This window comes from Strix aluco, chromosome 6, assembly GCF_031877795.1.
Source record: "Strix aluco isolate bStrAlu1 chromosome 6, bStrAlu1.hap1, whole genome shotgun sequence".
Lineage (NCBI taxonomy): Eukaryota > Metazoa > Chordata > Aves > Strigiformes > Strigidae > Strix > Strix aluco.
The window spans coordinates 6,167,283-6,184,546 of record NC_133936.1 but is presented as its reverse complement, the minus strand read 5'-3'; the positions used below and the strand labels follow the sequence as shown (position 1 = coordinate 6,184,546).

The 17,264-nt window shown below is 37.6% G+C and overlaps 1 protein-coding gene across 1 annotated transcript in view; it reads right to left on the bottom strand.

Moving 5' to 3' along the window:
- LRP1B (LDL receptor related protein 1B) overlaps positions 1-17,264 on the bottom strand; it is a 750,913-nt gene that overhangs the window by 453,224 nt on the left and 280,425 nt on the right. The window contains exon 2 of the mRNA XM_074828545.1: positions 10,886-11,023. Coding sequence (XP_074684646.1) covers positions 10,886-11,023 — 138 coding nt within the window. The remainder of the gene's footprint in view (positions 1-10,885; positions 11,024-17,264) is intronic.

The following is a 17,264-nucleotide window of genomic DNA, read 5'->3' as shown; positions in this document are numbered from 1 at the left end:
GCACATCATTAAAAGAGGGGAAAAGTCAATTAAACAAGTGGCAGGTCCTACATCTGATGCATAATTTTCAAAGAGGCTATCAAATATGCAAGGCCATTAGAAAATAAAAAGTACCTTAGACAGCAACAAATTGTGCTGAATTGCCTGCTGGTAATTAAAAAGTGCATTTGTTTAAAAGACCATATACAGTTCTTAATGAGTGAGGATTTTGACCTTCTATGGCAGGGCGAAGAGATGTGTTTGGGGCTTAAATGAGTCTTTTATTTCAAAACACAGGCATTTTCTCTCTGGCTGATCTGGCTCTGGGAACCTGACATCAGCTTTTATGGAACTTCAGACAAGTGTGGAAACCAAGCTGTATCACAGAGGGGTCAGAAAAGTGTCACTGTGCACCGGATAAACCTATTTTTGGAATCATAATCTGGTCTGCTGCTAATTCCTCCTCTTTTTTAATCTTTGTGGTCATCACTTCTTTTGAGAAAATGGGAAGGCTGACAATGGTCCACTGTCCCATTAATCCATTCCCTGTATAAGATATCTTATCTTCCAAACAGCATTTTTAATACTTTGCTACATGTAAATGGATTTTAAGAATGACTGGATAGACAAAAGTTATTTTAGAAAGATGCTAAATATACTCTCAGAAAATTAGATTTCATAGGATATGTTCTACCATGATATCCCACAGTTAAAAAGAGACACTCAGAGAGCAGCCAGTACAACTATAGCAGCCTTATTCAACAGTTGCATGCCAGAAAACATTGCTTTGCACAGAGTGGATCATGGTCACATCCTGAACTTTAAATATGGCTCATCCTTCTCCAGATGTAGCATTTTTCCTAGAGCTTCTTAAAAAAACACAACCAATCAACCAAATTCTTATCCATATGGAAATGCTTAAACAGCAGCTGATACAAGTGATTGAAAAATAAAGCACATTTTTTGGTTTGGATAGACCCAGTCCACAAGCCTAAAATCATGGAAATGTTGCCACTAATTCCAGCAGGACTCAGGTCTCATCCTAACTATTTTTTTTTTTTTTATTCTTGCACACTACTTAATTTAAAACTTTTTTATCAGGTGTCTTCAGGCTTGAAGAAGTTGTTAATGAACTTAACTTGAGAGAACATTATCTACATAGAGAACAATAAATTAGGTCTATATTTACTTGGCATAATGTGTTGAGTTTAAAAACCAGTATTAGTAGAAATTATTAATCTGTCTATTCTGCTATATGCCAACAGTATAGATTATACGAGATTCACATGCATTATAATTCTATTACATTTATTACAGTACTGAAGCATAGATCAGTATCATTTTATATCATCTGAAAATTTTCTAAACTTCAGAGTTTCAGGTGAATTTTGGATCTCCCTCCAAATTTCAGGGAATGGAACTTTGCAGTATATAGTATGGAAGTAGGCAGTTTCTTCCATTCCAAATCTGTAAGAATATGATGACAAATCATAACTTTTGACCATTTAAAAAATTTGTTGCATACTGGTAAGACAAGTGGTGTGTGGAGCAACTGTGGTAAGATCTATGATGTCCTATAGAACCAGTACCAACAACCAGGACACAAAGGGCAAAGGGAGTAACCACCACAAACCAATCATGACGAGCCATATAATTGATGCTATTGCGTGCACAGCAGTGATGCTTTCAAAACACCTGTTTTCACAAAAAATATAATATTCTTAGATTACAGAGTCTTCTGGCAAACTCTTGTTTTCATATATGAGTCAGTGAAGTGGGAACACGTTCCTACTCTTTGATGCACTTATTTCCAAACAGAGTGCACTGACTTAAAAAAGGTCCGCTTTACTAGCCCTCATATGAAGGATTATACTGAACCCTGTTATTGACTAGGCTCTGTATTTTCCCAGTTTTTGTTCTCACTTGACTGCTTCCGATGATTCTTTTTACTGGCCATTTACTGTCTGTACTTTCCCATGGTACAACTTCTTTTTCTTTTCTTTCTCCCATAATTATTAATTCTTTGCATTTCATCTCACAGTATTTTAATCTGTACATTTCACAGATAACTCAAATTATAGGCATTACTCCTGTGAGTTAAGGACTACGTTCCACTTTCTTGACACAGATTTCTGGGGAGAAAAGATGACTGAAATCTTCCAGAGAAGATATAATGAATTCTGCAAATCAGTTTTTGTATGCTCTGTGCATGTTCTTGCTTCTGAGTGGAAGACCAAGAGTTATTTCTCAAAGTGTCAAAGCGAACTTCTTCACACCACTGAGTATTATCAATCTCACTTAAAATTGCTGGTGACATCTTGACTTGTTTATCATAGTCTAAGAAATGATGGTAACTTTTAATTTTTAAACTAGATTACACAATTTGAAAATGACTTAGACTTTTTGATCATACAATTTCATGAGCTTAAAATTGCAAAATGAAAGAAGTGGGACGCAGTAGGAAATTAAAGTCCTTGTCTAGAAGAAAAATTTATGAGTTCTCTTCAGCTATAAATTGTATTGTGTAAAAAAGCAGAATACGGTGTATGCCATATATACATGGCCAGGCAGGTGGATGTTGTGCAGAGGCATATATATTCCAGGTGGGACTACACCTACCCCAACTGCCGGAATTTACTCACTCATAACTAATTGCTGAGATAGGAACAAGTGAGAGACCAGAACTGACTCTTTGCCATAAGAATTCAAATTAACACTTCTGGAGCTTCAAGTATTTGCTATAATAAATGTTTAACTGTTTATTCCATAGAGAAGAGTGCCACGAGGAGCGAAAACACCCCCCACGCAGGACATCTTGTACTTTGCTCCTTTGTTTATTCACCTTGGGAAGATAAGGAGCTGGGAAGTCAAATCCCTTCAGGCAGGGAGTGAAAGAACTTGAAACCGAGTCTCATAATTTAGCTTGGCTGAGGACTCCTGGGGCAGCAAACTGACAACTGCACTTCTGACAAATTATGTGATGCTAGCCCCAGAATTTGCTCTTTTCTTTCTTCTTTTCCATCTTCAATTTGATACCATTCTGTAAATTTAGGTCAACTTTATGAATAGCTTTAGGAGGACCAAAATCACATTTTTCAGCACACATGCCTTTCACTTAATTTTCTTCCTCCCTTCAATCACCTGGTTGCCCAATTATTTTAAAACTCTGTTGATATGAGCAATGAATAAGCAAATAATGTCACTGGAATAAGAGGGCATGGAAATTTAATAACCACATTTTATTGACAGACAGGTGCTTTGGATGCATTTTTCCTCATCAGATATAATTCTACTATTAGTTGATGTAAGAAATGTTAATTGATTTCTTACGCTATAGGTCTAAATGCAAAAGTTCCTGTATATTCTGAAAAAGAAAAAAATGCTCAAACAAAAACTGAAAAAAACATTACTACTCTTAAATAAGATTTCAGCTATCCCCTGCACCCCAAATGTTAGTGACAAGAGCTGAAGATAAACCTTGTGCTATCGTTCTCTCTGCGCCTCAAGGTTACTAGAGTTTCGTAAGCATTTGGTGTCAGGCCCTAGTTGCTCCTCACTGAAAAGCTGTCTCCAACGCCTATATATCGAAAATGCAGTTAAGATATACTCAGTGATGTGAACTCGTGGGAGCCACGTAGCAGCTACAATTCCTGCTTGCGGGGTGAGTTTATGAGTGTCAGTTTTTTTGCCATGAGAATATAGCTGAAACTCCTGATACAGAGATTATGCCCAGAGTATATCTTCATAAAAGTACTTTGAAATTTATTTGTACAAAAAGCATCTTGCATTTCTTACATAAGATAATTCCTTAAAGGGTTTTATTACCTGCAACAGGGAAAAATAATCAGGTAACTGTACACGCTAATCAACAGAAAGATAATACAAATTGCTGAATAAAACTGAAAAGGGGATGCTCATAGGAAGAGCTTAAATGTTTGTTTTCTTTTCTCAGTAGAGGGCAGCCTCAAAACAGTAACAGCAGGCAACAACAACAGCAGGTAACAATAAATACCATTAAACCTAAATCCCTGGAAAATACAACAAAGCTTTCTCAGATCATTCCACCACATCCCCCTATGACACTGATTGTAGCTGGTTTCATCAGGTTTGTGCAGCCCGGAACAGGAGTCAGTGAGTGACCATCACTACTAACTTGCCCTCTTAACTACCATGATCTTGTTTAAAATACGACATATTAACATCTCTGCTACGCTTTGAGCATTTTATTAGGCAATAGGATCATAGAAAAACTGAAATATTGGAGTTACAATCTTTACTCCTCTCTCTCATAAGGAAGATTAAGAACTTCATGGTGCAACCGTTCAACACTGCATTTCCTACTGTAAACATGTTTTTCATGACCTTGATGAAAGTATATGTATTTAAAACGTGTGTTAAATAGGAAAACAAAACTTTGTATTTGTATTCAGGGAGGCCATAACTGAACAACACTTGATTTTGCCACTAAGGAACAGTATCCAACATTTTCTCTCAGGAAAATGAATACTGCAACTTGAAATAGAAATATTGATTGGGATCAGACAAGACTTACATTGCTTCTTCTATGGACAAGATCACAACACTATACAAACTATGTACTACATAATGATCTGTTATCATATATTATCATATATGGTCAAACATTAAATTCTACACTTAATTTGCCACATAGACAATGCTGATACTTTAACAAAGGTGTTCATTTGTGTATTCTGGCCTAAAAAATCTCTTTAGCAACAGCCTATAATAAGTGGGATGAAATCTCATCACTCAAAAGTCTTCCACTGCTCTATCCCCCTGCCAGCCACCTTTAATTTGCTTTGCTGCAATAGGATTTTGTGATAGAAAGTTATTAAATCACCAATCCCATGAATTCTTTGTCTTGACAGCAGAACAGACTAAATGACCTTGGCTAATTTCAATAAGCCACATCATACTCTATTAAGACAAAAAGACAGGAAAGACTAATATAGAAAAAATCAGATATTTTGATGGTGAAATGAGAAGGAGATACAATAAAAATAAAGAAAGCAAAATAAACCTTCACCCAGACAAATGTAGTTACTTGCTAGAAGCTCTGTTCCAAAACAAAAATACCTACGATCATCTTATTTTAGTGCTTACGCTTTTTTCCTCTTTTCTGTCTTATAACCACAAGTAAAAAGCTTGATGCAGAACGCAGAGCAGTTGCAGAGGGAATCATTTTGAACATTACCTGATGGTTTCAGCAGCCCCACTGGTACGTTAGGAGCACTGTGAAATTTCCAGGGGGTTCAAGGATTCAGTAACCTCAAGTGACACTTTGTACATCACAGTCTTAAAGGATGACTGATTTTAAGATAGTCAGACTAAACCAAATGAGTTTACATGGGTTTCTTTTGCAGGTGTGTACTACTTCTAGAAACAGTCTCATAAGAAAATGGTGGGAACATTTATAATTCTTGACCAATTTAGGTCTTCTTGTTACTTGTTACACGACTTCATAAGAAAGAAATAAAAAAGAAAAAAAGGAAGTAAGACTAGGATCTAAATGTAGCTCCATAACTTTTAGTTTTATAATTTTGCCTCGTTCTTGAAAGGCCTGAGGTTTCCATAAAATGCTGAAATTTGTATTGTCCCCACTGGTAAACACTACTTAAAATTTCCCAGTGTTCCAGCTATAGAAGTGCCAGAACAAAAACATGACTCAGTAATAGCAGCATTTATTTTCGTCTTATGATAACAATTCATTCAAAAAGCCTAAACAGAAAAATAATACTCTGATTATAGGCTGCTACAAACATAACTATTATTTGGCCAAATCTTCCGTATGTGTGTTCTGCGGATTTTTAATACTAAATGATCCAGAGTTTGCCTTTGCATATTTTATTGATTAGAGATTATGTTTCAGATCACAGTTAACAAAGATGCAAATAATCTGAGGATTTGGAAGGATTCTATGACATCTGTTATGTTCAGTCAAAATTTCAGTTTTAATTAAAAAAAAAAAGTATCTCAAGTAACTTCTGTGATCTACGCTTGATTCTATGATTCTGTGATCTCTCCTAGCTTCTCTTAATCTTAATTAACCTACTAAAAGACATTGGGTTACATTTAGTTAATATATCAAGCAAAAATATGAAGTTATATTTATACAATAGGTAATGCCGATTCTCCTGTATGCCCTGTCTTGTCAACAGTGCTAGGTAGGCAGACAGGTAGACACGAGGCAATTACCTCATTTACAATGACTCTCCAAATAGCAAGGGGCTTTAATGAATGTTGCAGTCTTGTTATTATGATTAATTTCAATATAAGATGATATAAGCAATCTGAATAATCAGTATTTCAGATGGGAAAAGATACAGCCACATTTTTCATGCAATGCCATCTTCAGTGGTGAGCTGCTGTGATTCAGAGAAGAGAAACGTCCTGAGCTCCACCAAGCCCTGGTGCAGCGACTCCTGCATGTCACAGAGCCGGGATACTGGCCAGATACTACTGGTAGCTAACCAGTAGCAGCGACTAGAATGAGAGAAAGCATCCTCAAGAACCTACTCAATTCTTTGCACTTCAGAGTTTTAGCACAAGTAGACTTCCAGGGAGTCCCTACAGCACTCCTACATTCTCTGTCCCAAAGCCTTGTCTATCCTCAAACCAAAGAAGTAAAGAGCGTAATCCATGTCAAGGCCACGACAGAAGGCTATTTAATGAAATCTCAATGTACTTTATGGTGAAAGTGTCTGTTGGAGAAGTGTACATTCACACTATTAAAGCTGTTACTACTTTGTCTTCTCAAGTAGGATGGATAAACCTGCTGCAGTATTCCCACTGCATAATACAACACAATCCATAGAAATGCAATGGATACTGCAATATAATGCAAAATATACTTCAACTTCAAAGTCAGAGCATGAGTGTTTAATTAGTGCCTTCACTCTGCTCTTACCTCGGCCTCTTAATTCCGTGTCAGTTTTGCTTCTTGGTAATTGTTCCAAAAATGTTCCATTTTATCATAAATTGACATAAGCCAAAGATATGCAGAGTATTTGCAGTAGCATTATTTTTTCAGTATTCTTTTAGTATTTCCTGACTGGCATATCCAGAATTCTAGCATAACTATTCCTGCAGCTATTAATAATAACTTATCCCTTAAGTTAGTTATGTAAAAAAGGACATTTCTATATTCTGTAAAAGTTCCAGTTTTCTATAGCTCTAACTCACAGACCGAAAACTATATTTGGCATATCACATTTAAGTTTTTACCATATATATATATAAAGTACTGATTTATAAAACTGTACAGATCACCCCTGCAGCCCTATAAAAAACCCTTTCTAAGATTCACAGTGATTTTAATTCTCTAGAAATTATCTTAAGGTTGTATCTAATCCTTTACCAGCTTACTCCATCTAATCCATAACGGGTATTTGTCTAAGCTGGTCCTAAAGCCTTCAAAGAAAAATGTGGTATTTTAACCTTCAAAAGACCACAAAATCAGAGGCTGGAGCAAGCTGTAGCCATATGACACCTACTTTAACTGATCAGAGCCAGACCCAGTCCCATATCAGTGATGCCCCCAGCAACCTCATACAGGACCAGGATGAACCATGGGAAGGAAAGAGACCTAAACAGTTCAGCTTGCAATAATTCGGTGACTCCCCTGTGGCAGAAGACTTCTCAGTTCACCACATGGCTGAGCTTTAAAAGTGACTGAAAATGCAACTGAAATAAAGACCTGGCTCTCAACAGAAACCTGAAGAACTGTGTTAAAGAAAGAAATGTAATTGTCAAGTGCAGCTCCAGATCAGTCCTCTACCAAAAGTACTCAAGCTTGGGTCTAGTTTTAGCATTGATAAATTTTATTTGAGCCTTATCAAGCCTCCAAATAGCTGATAGGCACCAACTCCCCCATTCAGCAGGATTGGATGGTAGTGAAATTATCTAGTAAATCTCAGACAGTGCAACAGTCCAAGCCCCAGCCTATGCTTTATGGGAGGGTTTAGCATATACTTTGTCCCTTGCTTATTCAGCCTCTCTGAAGCATTCTTTAATTAGTCAGAAAATAACAAAAAATCCAAAATGACTAAATACAAATGTCTTATCACTATTACATGCTGTGAGTTTCAGTTTCAGTGAACCACGAACCCCTTCTCCTCCAAAGGACATTGAAACACATAATGTGAAACAACCATACATAATAAAACATTTTTTATTTCATATTGCCACAACCCCTCCTGAATTTATGCATTACATTCACCAGCAAAAATGCATATGTGCCTGAAATAAAAGATGATGAGACAGGAATGTCATTGTATTTATTACTATTTCCTTGAAATTTCACATACATTACCATTTCACACTGCAGATATTATCATATTTTTACTTGTCCAGGGAAAGGTGCAGGCCTAAATATATCTCTCAAAGATCATAATATAATGAATTAACATAAGAATGTTAAATTTAGAGAAATAAATTCCTCTTACTGAATGCTTATACACCATTAGTTCTTAAGCATTATTAGAAGTTTTCACCCCTGTGGAGTTGTGACCTGTACACTGAAACGGTCTTTGCCATGGTCACACACCCCACACTTCATATCATAACTTCTTTTTCTGGTGCATAGACCGTGACTTATTTACACAGCACCATCAGTGTCACTAGCAATAAATTATTTTAACATAGTCAGCTCTGTGACCAAGTTGTTTGCAATTAAATATTTAAAACCACCATTATCATCTTGGTCAATCAAATATTTAATATGTACAATGTTAATTAAAGAAGGACATACTTAGAATGCCATTTTTATTACTAATATTGAGAAAATGCTATTTGGCTAGGATTCTGAAGCAACTTTGCAGCTTTTGACTCAAAGGTTACTCGTGCATTGTTCTGATATATAGATATATACAGAGAGAGTGTAATTACAACTATATTGCATTCATACCAAATCTGTAATACATAGGAATGTATCATAATGACACATTAGTGGCAGTTGTTAGTATCAAACTACATGATTATAACATAAAGTTATTGTCTTCTATATTCTTTGGCTTTGCTGATAGAAATGTGTTGCTGATAGAAACGTGTCCACTAATAATTTCAAGTGTTTCCAATAAGCAAGTCAAAATACATAACTGCTACAAAAATCAGTCTTAACGAGTTGTTAACCATCTACTAGATGAGGTACTGGGAGACAACTTGAAATACTTAATATCGTATAAAAGAACTTAATTATCTATGTGTTCTGTGTGTTTTAGACAAAATGTTTGTTTAGTATACTTTACTAAATTCTATGGTAATCTATTAGAGCTGACATTAATTTTACCATTGGGAAGTTTTCATATTCATATATGATAATAAAGGAGTGGGAATCAACATGAAGCTTACAAGGTGTATTTGAGCATGAATTAAAAGGGCATGAATAACGATTAGGTATTTTATGTGCCATCACATTCCAAAGTATAGACTACATATACAAAATGCTACATATGAAAACCGAACATACTTAATTTACCCTAACATAGAATTTTATTTTTAGTCTATTTGTTTTTTCTGATTCCATTGATCTCCTAATTTAAAGAGTTAAAATACAATAAAAATACAAGAGAGTTATAATACAATAAATATTCAGCACTTGAAGTTTTTAATCCTCTGCCATTTAATCCAGAGTAATTTATACAAATATATGAATTACTGAGGAATATGCATTTAGACAGTACTTAACAGATCAATACTGCTCTCTGAAAAACACTCATCTGCAACTTCAGAAAGCTTCAGTATGGGCCAAATACTGCTTTGGCCAGTTTAACTTTTGAGGTTTTTTGGATGCTGAAACCAGTGCTAAATTTGCTGACACAAATTTTGATTTTGTGTAAGTCTCATTGAACAATGACTATGCAGAAGTAGAGTCTTCAAGAAAATAAATTATTATTATCACTGTGAATAAGAATTGTCATATATCTTATGACAGCCTGTATCCTCACCTGGTTATATAAATATAACCATTTGTACTTTTGTGAAATCAGCAGTATTATACTGATTAACTCCCGCTAGCTTTTTTCCCTTTATTTTCTTTTTCATATGGCTTATTTTTGGTGCGGGCTTAGATTTTACTATGACAGTTCTGAAAATCTGTCTACATGGACTTTTAAATTCTAATTTAACTTTCTAAAATATACCATTAATTATATCTTTTACTGTATATTGTCACATTGGATTGTAGCAGAAGTCCCAGGACCCATCCCTGAGTTTCTGGTTTTGAACATGAGATCTGTTGAGGATCATCAACAATCTTTACTGCCTAGCAGTAAAGTCTACTGATTGAGAATAACTGACATCTTAATGGCTCATGGCATCCAAGATTTGGGCTTAATATGGCAGCCTTATAACTATCCCCCAGGCAGACCTTAACAACTCTTCCGAATAGTAGAGTTGAGATACTAAAAAAGTTGACCTCCACCAATTTCTCCTTTTCTCCAGAATTTGGTAACTCTTAAACTCTTAACTCTTAAACAGTAGAACATTAGAATAAAATCCCCCTAAAACCAGGTCCTCAATGCAGGATAACACTCACATAAATCTGATGTATTTTTCAGTGTTTTCCTTTGGCTTTTTTGTTTAAACAAAAATACAGAAAAAAATATTCTGGCAGTGTGCTGTCCAGCCTTTGCTCATAAGAAAGGGTTTCTTCATCCTTCGCCATCATTTCCATCATACAAGGTTAGTATGGGCTTTTTGCTTGTATTTTTTTCACATAAAATATTTTTAAAATGAACTTGAAACACACATTAAAATATGCCTCTATCAATCCACTTCTGTTTTATATATATTCCCAAGAATAAGAAAGTTCTTGTTTTAACTCAAAAAAATAAATATAGCAGAACATGTCAGGTTAAAGTATTTTTTCCTCAGCAAATTTACTTACCCCGGCAATGTACTCCTTCGTCATACCCATCAGAACAGTCATAGACACCATTGCAGAGCTGGGACAAGTGAATGCATTTGTTTGTACCGATGCAGCTAACATAATTCGGGATGCACTTTAAATCTGCTTCCTCGGGACCTAAAAAAATACACAGACATTTTCTTATGCGTATTTTTGTATCTACAACAAGTCAAAGAAAGTTCTATATTGCATTTCCATTTTAAAGCTAAGGGCAACACTCCTTGTACTAGTCCATTTTTCAGATTTTTAGTGCATTTTCATTGCTGTATTTAGGAAACTTAAAATCAGCAAGAAATGATTAGTGCAATTAAAAGGAAATCAATGGGTCACAGAGAGGATTATTTCCCAAAATACAGGTGTTTTACAGATGCTAAAATTAAGCTTTGCAAACACTAAAAGTATCATAAGATTTTCAATAGCCCTGTGACTACCATATCAAGAGTCATAGCTACCAGCATTTACATTCACTGTTGTGCTATATAGATAATCGTAGATATTTATGAAATTACATATAAATGTTAAGTATTTATGGCTGCATTAGATCAAAGAAACTGTTCCTCCAGCCCAGGAGTCTGCCTCTGAAACTGCACAGTACAGGACAGTAGGGAGAAGATAAGGATGCTGTGATTGCTCCCTTTGGGATACCATCCTGGCTGCAATCACTGTGTCCCCTTATCTCTGAAGTGTTAGGTACAGGGGGTTTTGAGGAAGTTCAGAGATTATTAAGGATCTTTTTTGTTTATCTTAGAGGGGCTTCTGACTGATAAATAAAACAACAGACATAATTTCACATGATAAAGACTGAGATTTTTAACACACTGCAAAGAACAGTTAGAGGTCTGAAGGGTTTAGCTCATTTAGAGGATGAATCATAATGTATAGACAGTATATGATTAGCCACACAGAGACTGAAGGTGTGGAAAATTTTCAGGAAACAACTTAAAGCTCCTTGATTGCATTTGTTGGAGCCTTGAGTCTGTGCTAAACTCTGACAGCTTGTAACACTCCTCAAGGGAAATATACCCTAGGATGCACTGTGCTCAAGTGCAATATGCTTTCACCTTCTTTGAGGCACTAACTCCAAGACGAAGGACAGAAATCACAGAAAGCTCCCTTATATGTGGGGAAATCTCAGCTTTGGCAGAACTAGTCAGAAGGAAAAGAAGGAAAAAGTAAAGCAGAGCTGGGGCGGCGGGGGGGCGGATGGGGGGGTGGTGGGTGGAATTTATAATTTCTGTAACAAATACAGATAGCTCTCAGCACAGCCCATTAAATAAAAATCCTAACTTGAAAAACTCATCCCATTAGAAAACTTAAATTAAAAATTTCCACTGCTGGGCTACATGCCAGAAAGCCATCCACCATGTAGAGTGGGCAAAATTACCAATTGTCAGTGGTTTAAAATGCTTTTGCCTGTATTCTTTTACACAACTCCCATCAGCACAGGGCGGGTGTTCCCCTTTCCCGAGCAGAGCACGCACCCCTAAAACACCCGCATCCGCTGCGCAGGAAGGCGTGATGTGCAGCGTCCTGCTTCCCTCCCCTGACCTTCCAGCTTCACACCTGGCACCGACTGAGTGACACCAATTACATCCTCAATGTATCACTGATTAACAGAAACACAGCACACCACTACTGGGGATAGAAAGGCGATTTATATGGACATGAATGTACTCTGTCTCAAACAATTTGTGTGCTTCCAGGATGAAAAAAAAAAACACTAATATTTTGTTATGGCCATATGCTACATACAGTTTTTCAATAAAACTGCATTTCTAAGCTAAGGCCAAGGAGTCTAAATACCCTTTGAACTCAAAGAAAAGAAATGACTATTCCCATTATGCTCTAGGTTAAAGAAGTGCTTAGAAAATGTAAATGTATTAAAACACTTCACAAAGAATACAATTTTCCTATATTTTCCAGTAAAATATACGATGAAATTAACAACAGAATGTTAAGATATGATTAAAACCTAACTAGATGTTAGGACTTAAAGACCACAGAGAGGTGTGACCTCCCGGTGCTGGCAGAGACCCCTGCACCATCCCAGAAAACAAGAGGTGGGGGCAATGCAGCTCTATGCCCTTCCCAGGCAGCAGCGTGGAGCTTTGGGGTTTTTTTGCTTGGGCTTCGGGCATTTTATTCTTTTTCTTGTTACCTGGAGGTAGGACACTTCATCCCATGAAGCATCCCATGCACACATGCACATAAAGCTCAACTAAAACCTCTGGCAGTGCCCAGCATTCCTCCAGGACTGGTTTAACTCCACAGAGCTTTCAAAAAAGAATATAAATAAAGCAGCTTAGGATAGCCAAGCACGCAATGTCAGGTAGGTCATATAAAACTGAATGGTTTAATTTGATTCTCATTTCAGTTGCATCAGGACTTGAGGGCACCTAACATTTAACACAACCAAACTAATTTTCTGATTTGCCATTTATAGATTGCTTATTCATTGCATTAAAGCAACTGTGAATAGAGTGTGAAGAGAAAAAAGGATCTTTTCTTCTGAAATAGAGAACATTCATTAAAAAAACTTAGATCTCTGAAGCATGTAAAACATGGTACTTGCATTACTTACGTATAAACCCAAGATTTCTAGAGGGCTTTCAGCATTCATACCTATCAAATGGAAAACTGAGATCTGTGACCAAAAATATATAAGCATATATATTTATCTTCGAAATTTAATGAGTGAAAAGAATGAATCTTAATTAACATTTAAAATCTCAATAGGACTAGACTGGTACGTTCCCATCTAAAGATTTGGGGATTTAATTTTGATTTGATGCTTCTTGCTTTTAAAATAAAAGATTCCTTCAGGACACAAACATCCTGCAATTTTAAATATGTTACCTAACTTAAAATACTAGTAGGGGAGCTTCCTGAATTAGATTTCTTTGATTGGGAACTGCATATGGTGAAAATGAAATATGCTCCAAGAAGTATTACTCACATTGTTTTGTTTTCAAAAGAAATTTTCTGCACCACTTGTGAAAACAGAAAGGTTAAGACTAGAAGCGAAAACAGATAGGTTAAGATTAGAAGCAATTAACTTATTTATGTGATTAAGATAAATTCATGTTACTTTCTGTATCCTTACTAGCATGATGCTTTGGAAATCAACTTGACTCTACAAATAAAGATGAACTTCAGTCCAAAAAAGCCCTGGTTTATAGAAGACTTGTGACCTACTTTGTCTGCAAAACGACTCTAAAAGCTAACAGGTCTCAATCACTCAACAACATTGGTGGAACAAGACAGCACATCCCAAGGCCGCCCTGCCCACAAGTCCTACCACCTTCACCGAATAAAAATTAAACAAACCTGCAGGTTGTGATGCCTTTGAAGCAGCACAAGCTTTTCTCACTGAATCCTACCCAGCTACTGCACTTTCTGAAATGTCTAATGCAAATAAAGATTAGTAGTTTTTATCTTTGAGATAAAGTAACTGAGAACAGCCCTGAGGAGAAGGACTTGGGTGTGTTGATGGTTGATGATAAGCTCAACATGAACCAGCAATGTGCACTCGCAGCCCAGAAAGCCAACCGTGTCCTGGGCTGCATCAAGAGCAGTGTGGCCAGCACGTCAAGGGAGGGGATTCTCCCCCTCTACTCTGCTCTTGTGAGACCCCCCTGCAGTGCTGTGTCCAGCTCTGGGGGCAACAACATCAGAAGGACATGGGCCTGTTCGAGCAGGTTGAGAGGAGGCCACAAAGATGCTCAGGGGGCTGGAGCACCTCCCCTGTGAGGACAGGCTGAGAGAGTTGGGGGTGTTCAGCTGGAGAAGGCTCCAGGGAGACCTTATAGAATCCTTCCAGTACTCAAAGGGGCTATAGGAAAGGGGGGAGGGACTCTTTACCAGGGGGTGTAGGGATAGGATGAGGGGTAATGGTTTTAAACTGAAAGAGGGTAGATTTAGATTAGATATAAGGAAGAAATTCTTCCCTGTGAAGGTGGTGAGACACTTGCACAGGTTGCCCAGAGAAGCCATGGCTGCCCCCTTCCTGGAAGGGTTCAAGGCCAGGTTGGACGGAGCTTTGAGCAACCTGGTCTAGTGGAAGGTGTCCCTGCCCATGGCAGGGGGGTTGGAACTGGGTGATCTTTAAGGTCCCTTCCAACCCAAACCGTTCTATGATTCTATGATCTTGTTTACTCCTCTTCCTTTTTTAGCAGACAGCCACTTCTGGCAGTGTTATCAAGAGAACTTTGGAAAAAAGAATTTAAAAGTGTTCTTGAAAATAATCTCAGTGTATTTTACATCACTGCAAGAATGCTAAGAATATAAAAGACAGATGGTGTCTTTTCTTCCCTTCAAAAGACACAATAATTCCTAGTCTTGCCAGTTGGTGGAAAAATAGTCAAAACAACTGGCTGCAATTATGGTAATACACCATCTCAATGTTCAAACTCTCATACCAAGACACTGCTTGGAGGGTGAAGAGGATGGAAGCAGCGCTGCTCATGCAGTGCTGTGCAGCTCAAGAAACTGGCTCGGGAAACAGAATATCTGCCTGTCTCCTTGGTATAACTGCCTCTTAACAGATGGCTAAATGAGAAATGGAAAAAAAAAAGCTGGGCTGCAGAAAGGTGAGCCAGGGGCTGTGGGGCATCCCCCCAGGGCTGGCAGCCAGGGCCACCCCACCCCAACCGGCGGGTAGCCGGGGCAGGCCCAGCCTGGGACACTGGGCACGGGATGAGCTATGATGTCCACCCATCGGTGGGGGTCAGGATGAGGCCTGGTGAGGGTGCAAGATTAGACACAGCCCTGGGATGGCTGGGGGACAGGTCACCGCTGCTTTTTCAAATCCTCCAGAAGGCAGGCTCTGCCCAGGAGCAGACAGGCTGAAAACAGGACAGTAATTCATTTCAGCTCCAAATTTCTTTGGCTGTTGAATTGACTGGGACGGCCATTTCTGATTTAGTCACACTATGTCACAGCACACTGCACCTTCCCAGCATGTGAGAAAGCATGGAAGAAAACCGCACTGTGTTTTGGCAATACCTGTGCAGTGCACAGTGAATCTAGCTGAAGTCCTTTCAGTAAAAGTGCCTATACTTTAGCGGGGGTTAAGAAGAGGTAAGGGAGTCCTTGTGGTATCCTCCAGAAGGAGATGATGGAATCGACCAAACCCAACCTCTGGTTTCCCACCAAAGAAGCACCGTGAGGAAGTGTTAAAGGCCACTGTCTGAATTAGCAGAGACATTTTACCATACACTTTTGACATGTATCTCTCTTGAATTTGTGCTTAAACAAAACTGTATCTTCCTCACTTCAGGCACTTGCTATACTAAATTTTGAACTAGAGAATGCAACTGAGAATCTACAAGCTGATTATTTCCACTAGATTCTGTTATCATAAGCAATATCCAAGTGTTTATTAGCAAAAATTATGGGTGAAAATTATTTCATTATGCATGTTTCCTTATTCTATAAACATTCCCCTTCATTTCATGTAAATTAAGGTACAACTTTGAGTGCTAAGTTTACTAAGGAGTTAGAAAGTATGAATAAATGATACTTGCCAAGATTATAGAGGTAGCCAGACAAAAGGAGACATGATAGTATGCCCAGCACAAATTCAAGGTCCACAAAAAGTTATTAAGTTATGGTAGAACACATCCCCCCACTTCTTGCAAATTCATTTAGAGATGCTCATATTTGACAACTGTTACAAAAAAAGCATCAAAGCTGCTGCTTCTACATTTATTTTTTCAGCGCTGTCTTTCTCAGCTAAGTTTTTACAACATACTTATTCTTTCAACACCTCAGGTAAGTAGTTAGACTCTTAAATAAGAGACTAAGCGCACAAATAAGGTACATCCCTTTTACATCACTGCACCCAATTTACTTGAAGACCAGCAATTTTCTAGCAGCTCTAATCCTGGGCTGTCCTCAGCTACAAGAAACAATTATGCCAAACTGTGCGATGCCTTCAAAATTCCCATTTGTGCTGTACGTCAGTGACTTACGGATCCATCCTGCTCTCCTAAGTGTTTTTATGGAGTGAATCTTCTCCACAGTGAGCACTTATCCTGAACAAAACCTTATTCCAGTGGTTCAATGGCCTTTGCATTCAACTCTGTTTGCACACATAGGTGGGAACCCTGGAAAAGGTATTTTTTACCTTTCCAGGTACAAAAGCACAGACTCACAGCGGATGGAATCTGACCCAAAGACAAAATTGATAATTTTGATGCAACTAACAAGAGTTGTTGAAAAATGTCTTTTACTGTCCTGACTGCAGCACGCATTCCTCTAGAGAAGTTCTGATATAGCAACTACCTAGGTCTTCTCTCTGGTATTATCAAATGAAGATGATTAATTACTATAATTAAGCCAAAATAGCCCAAAGTTA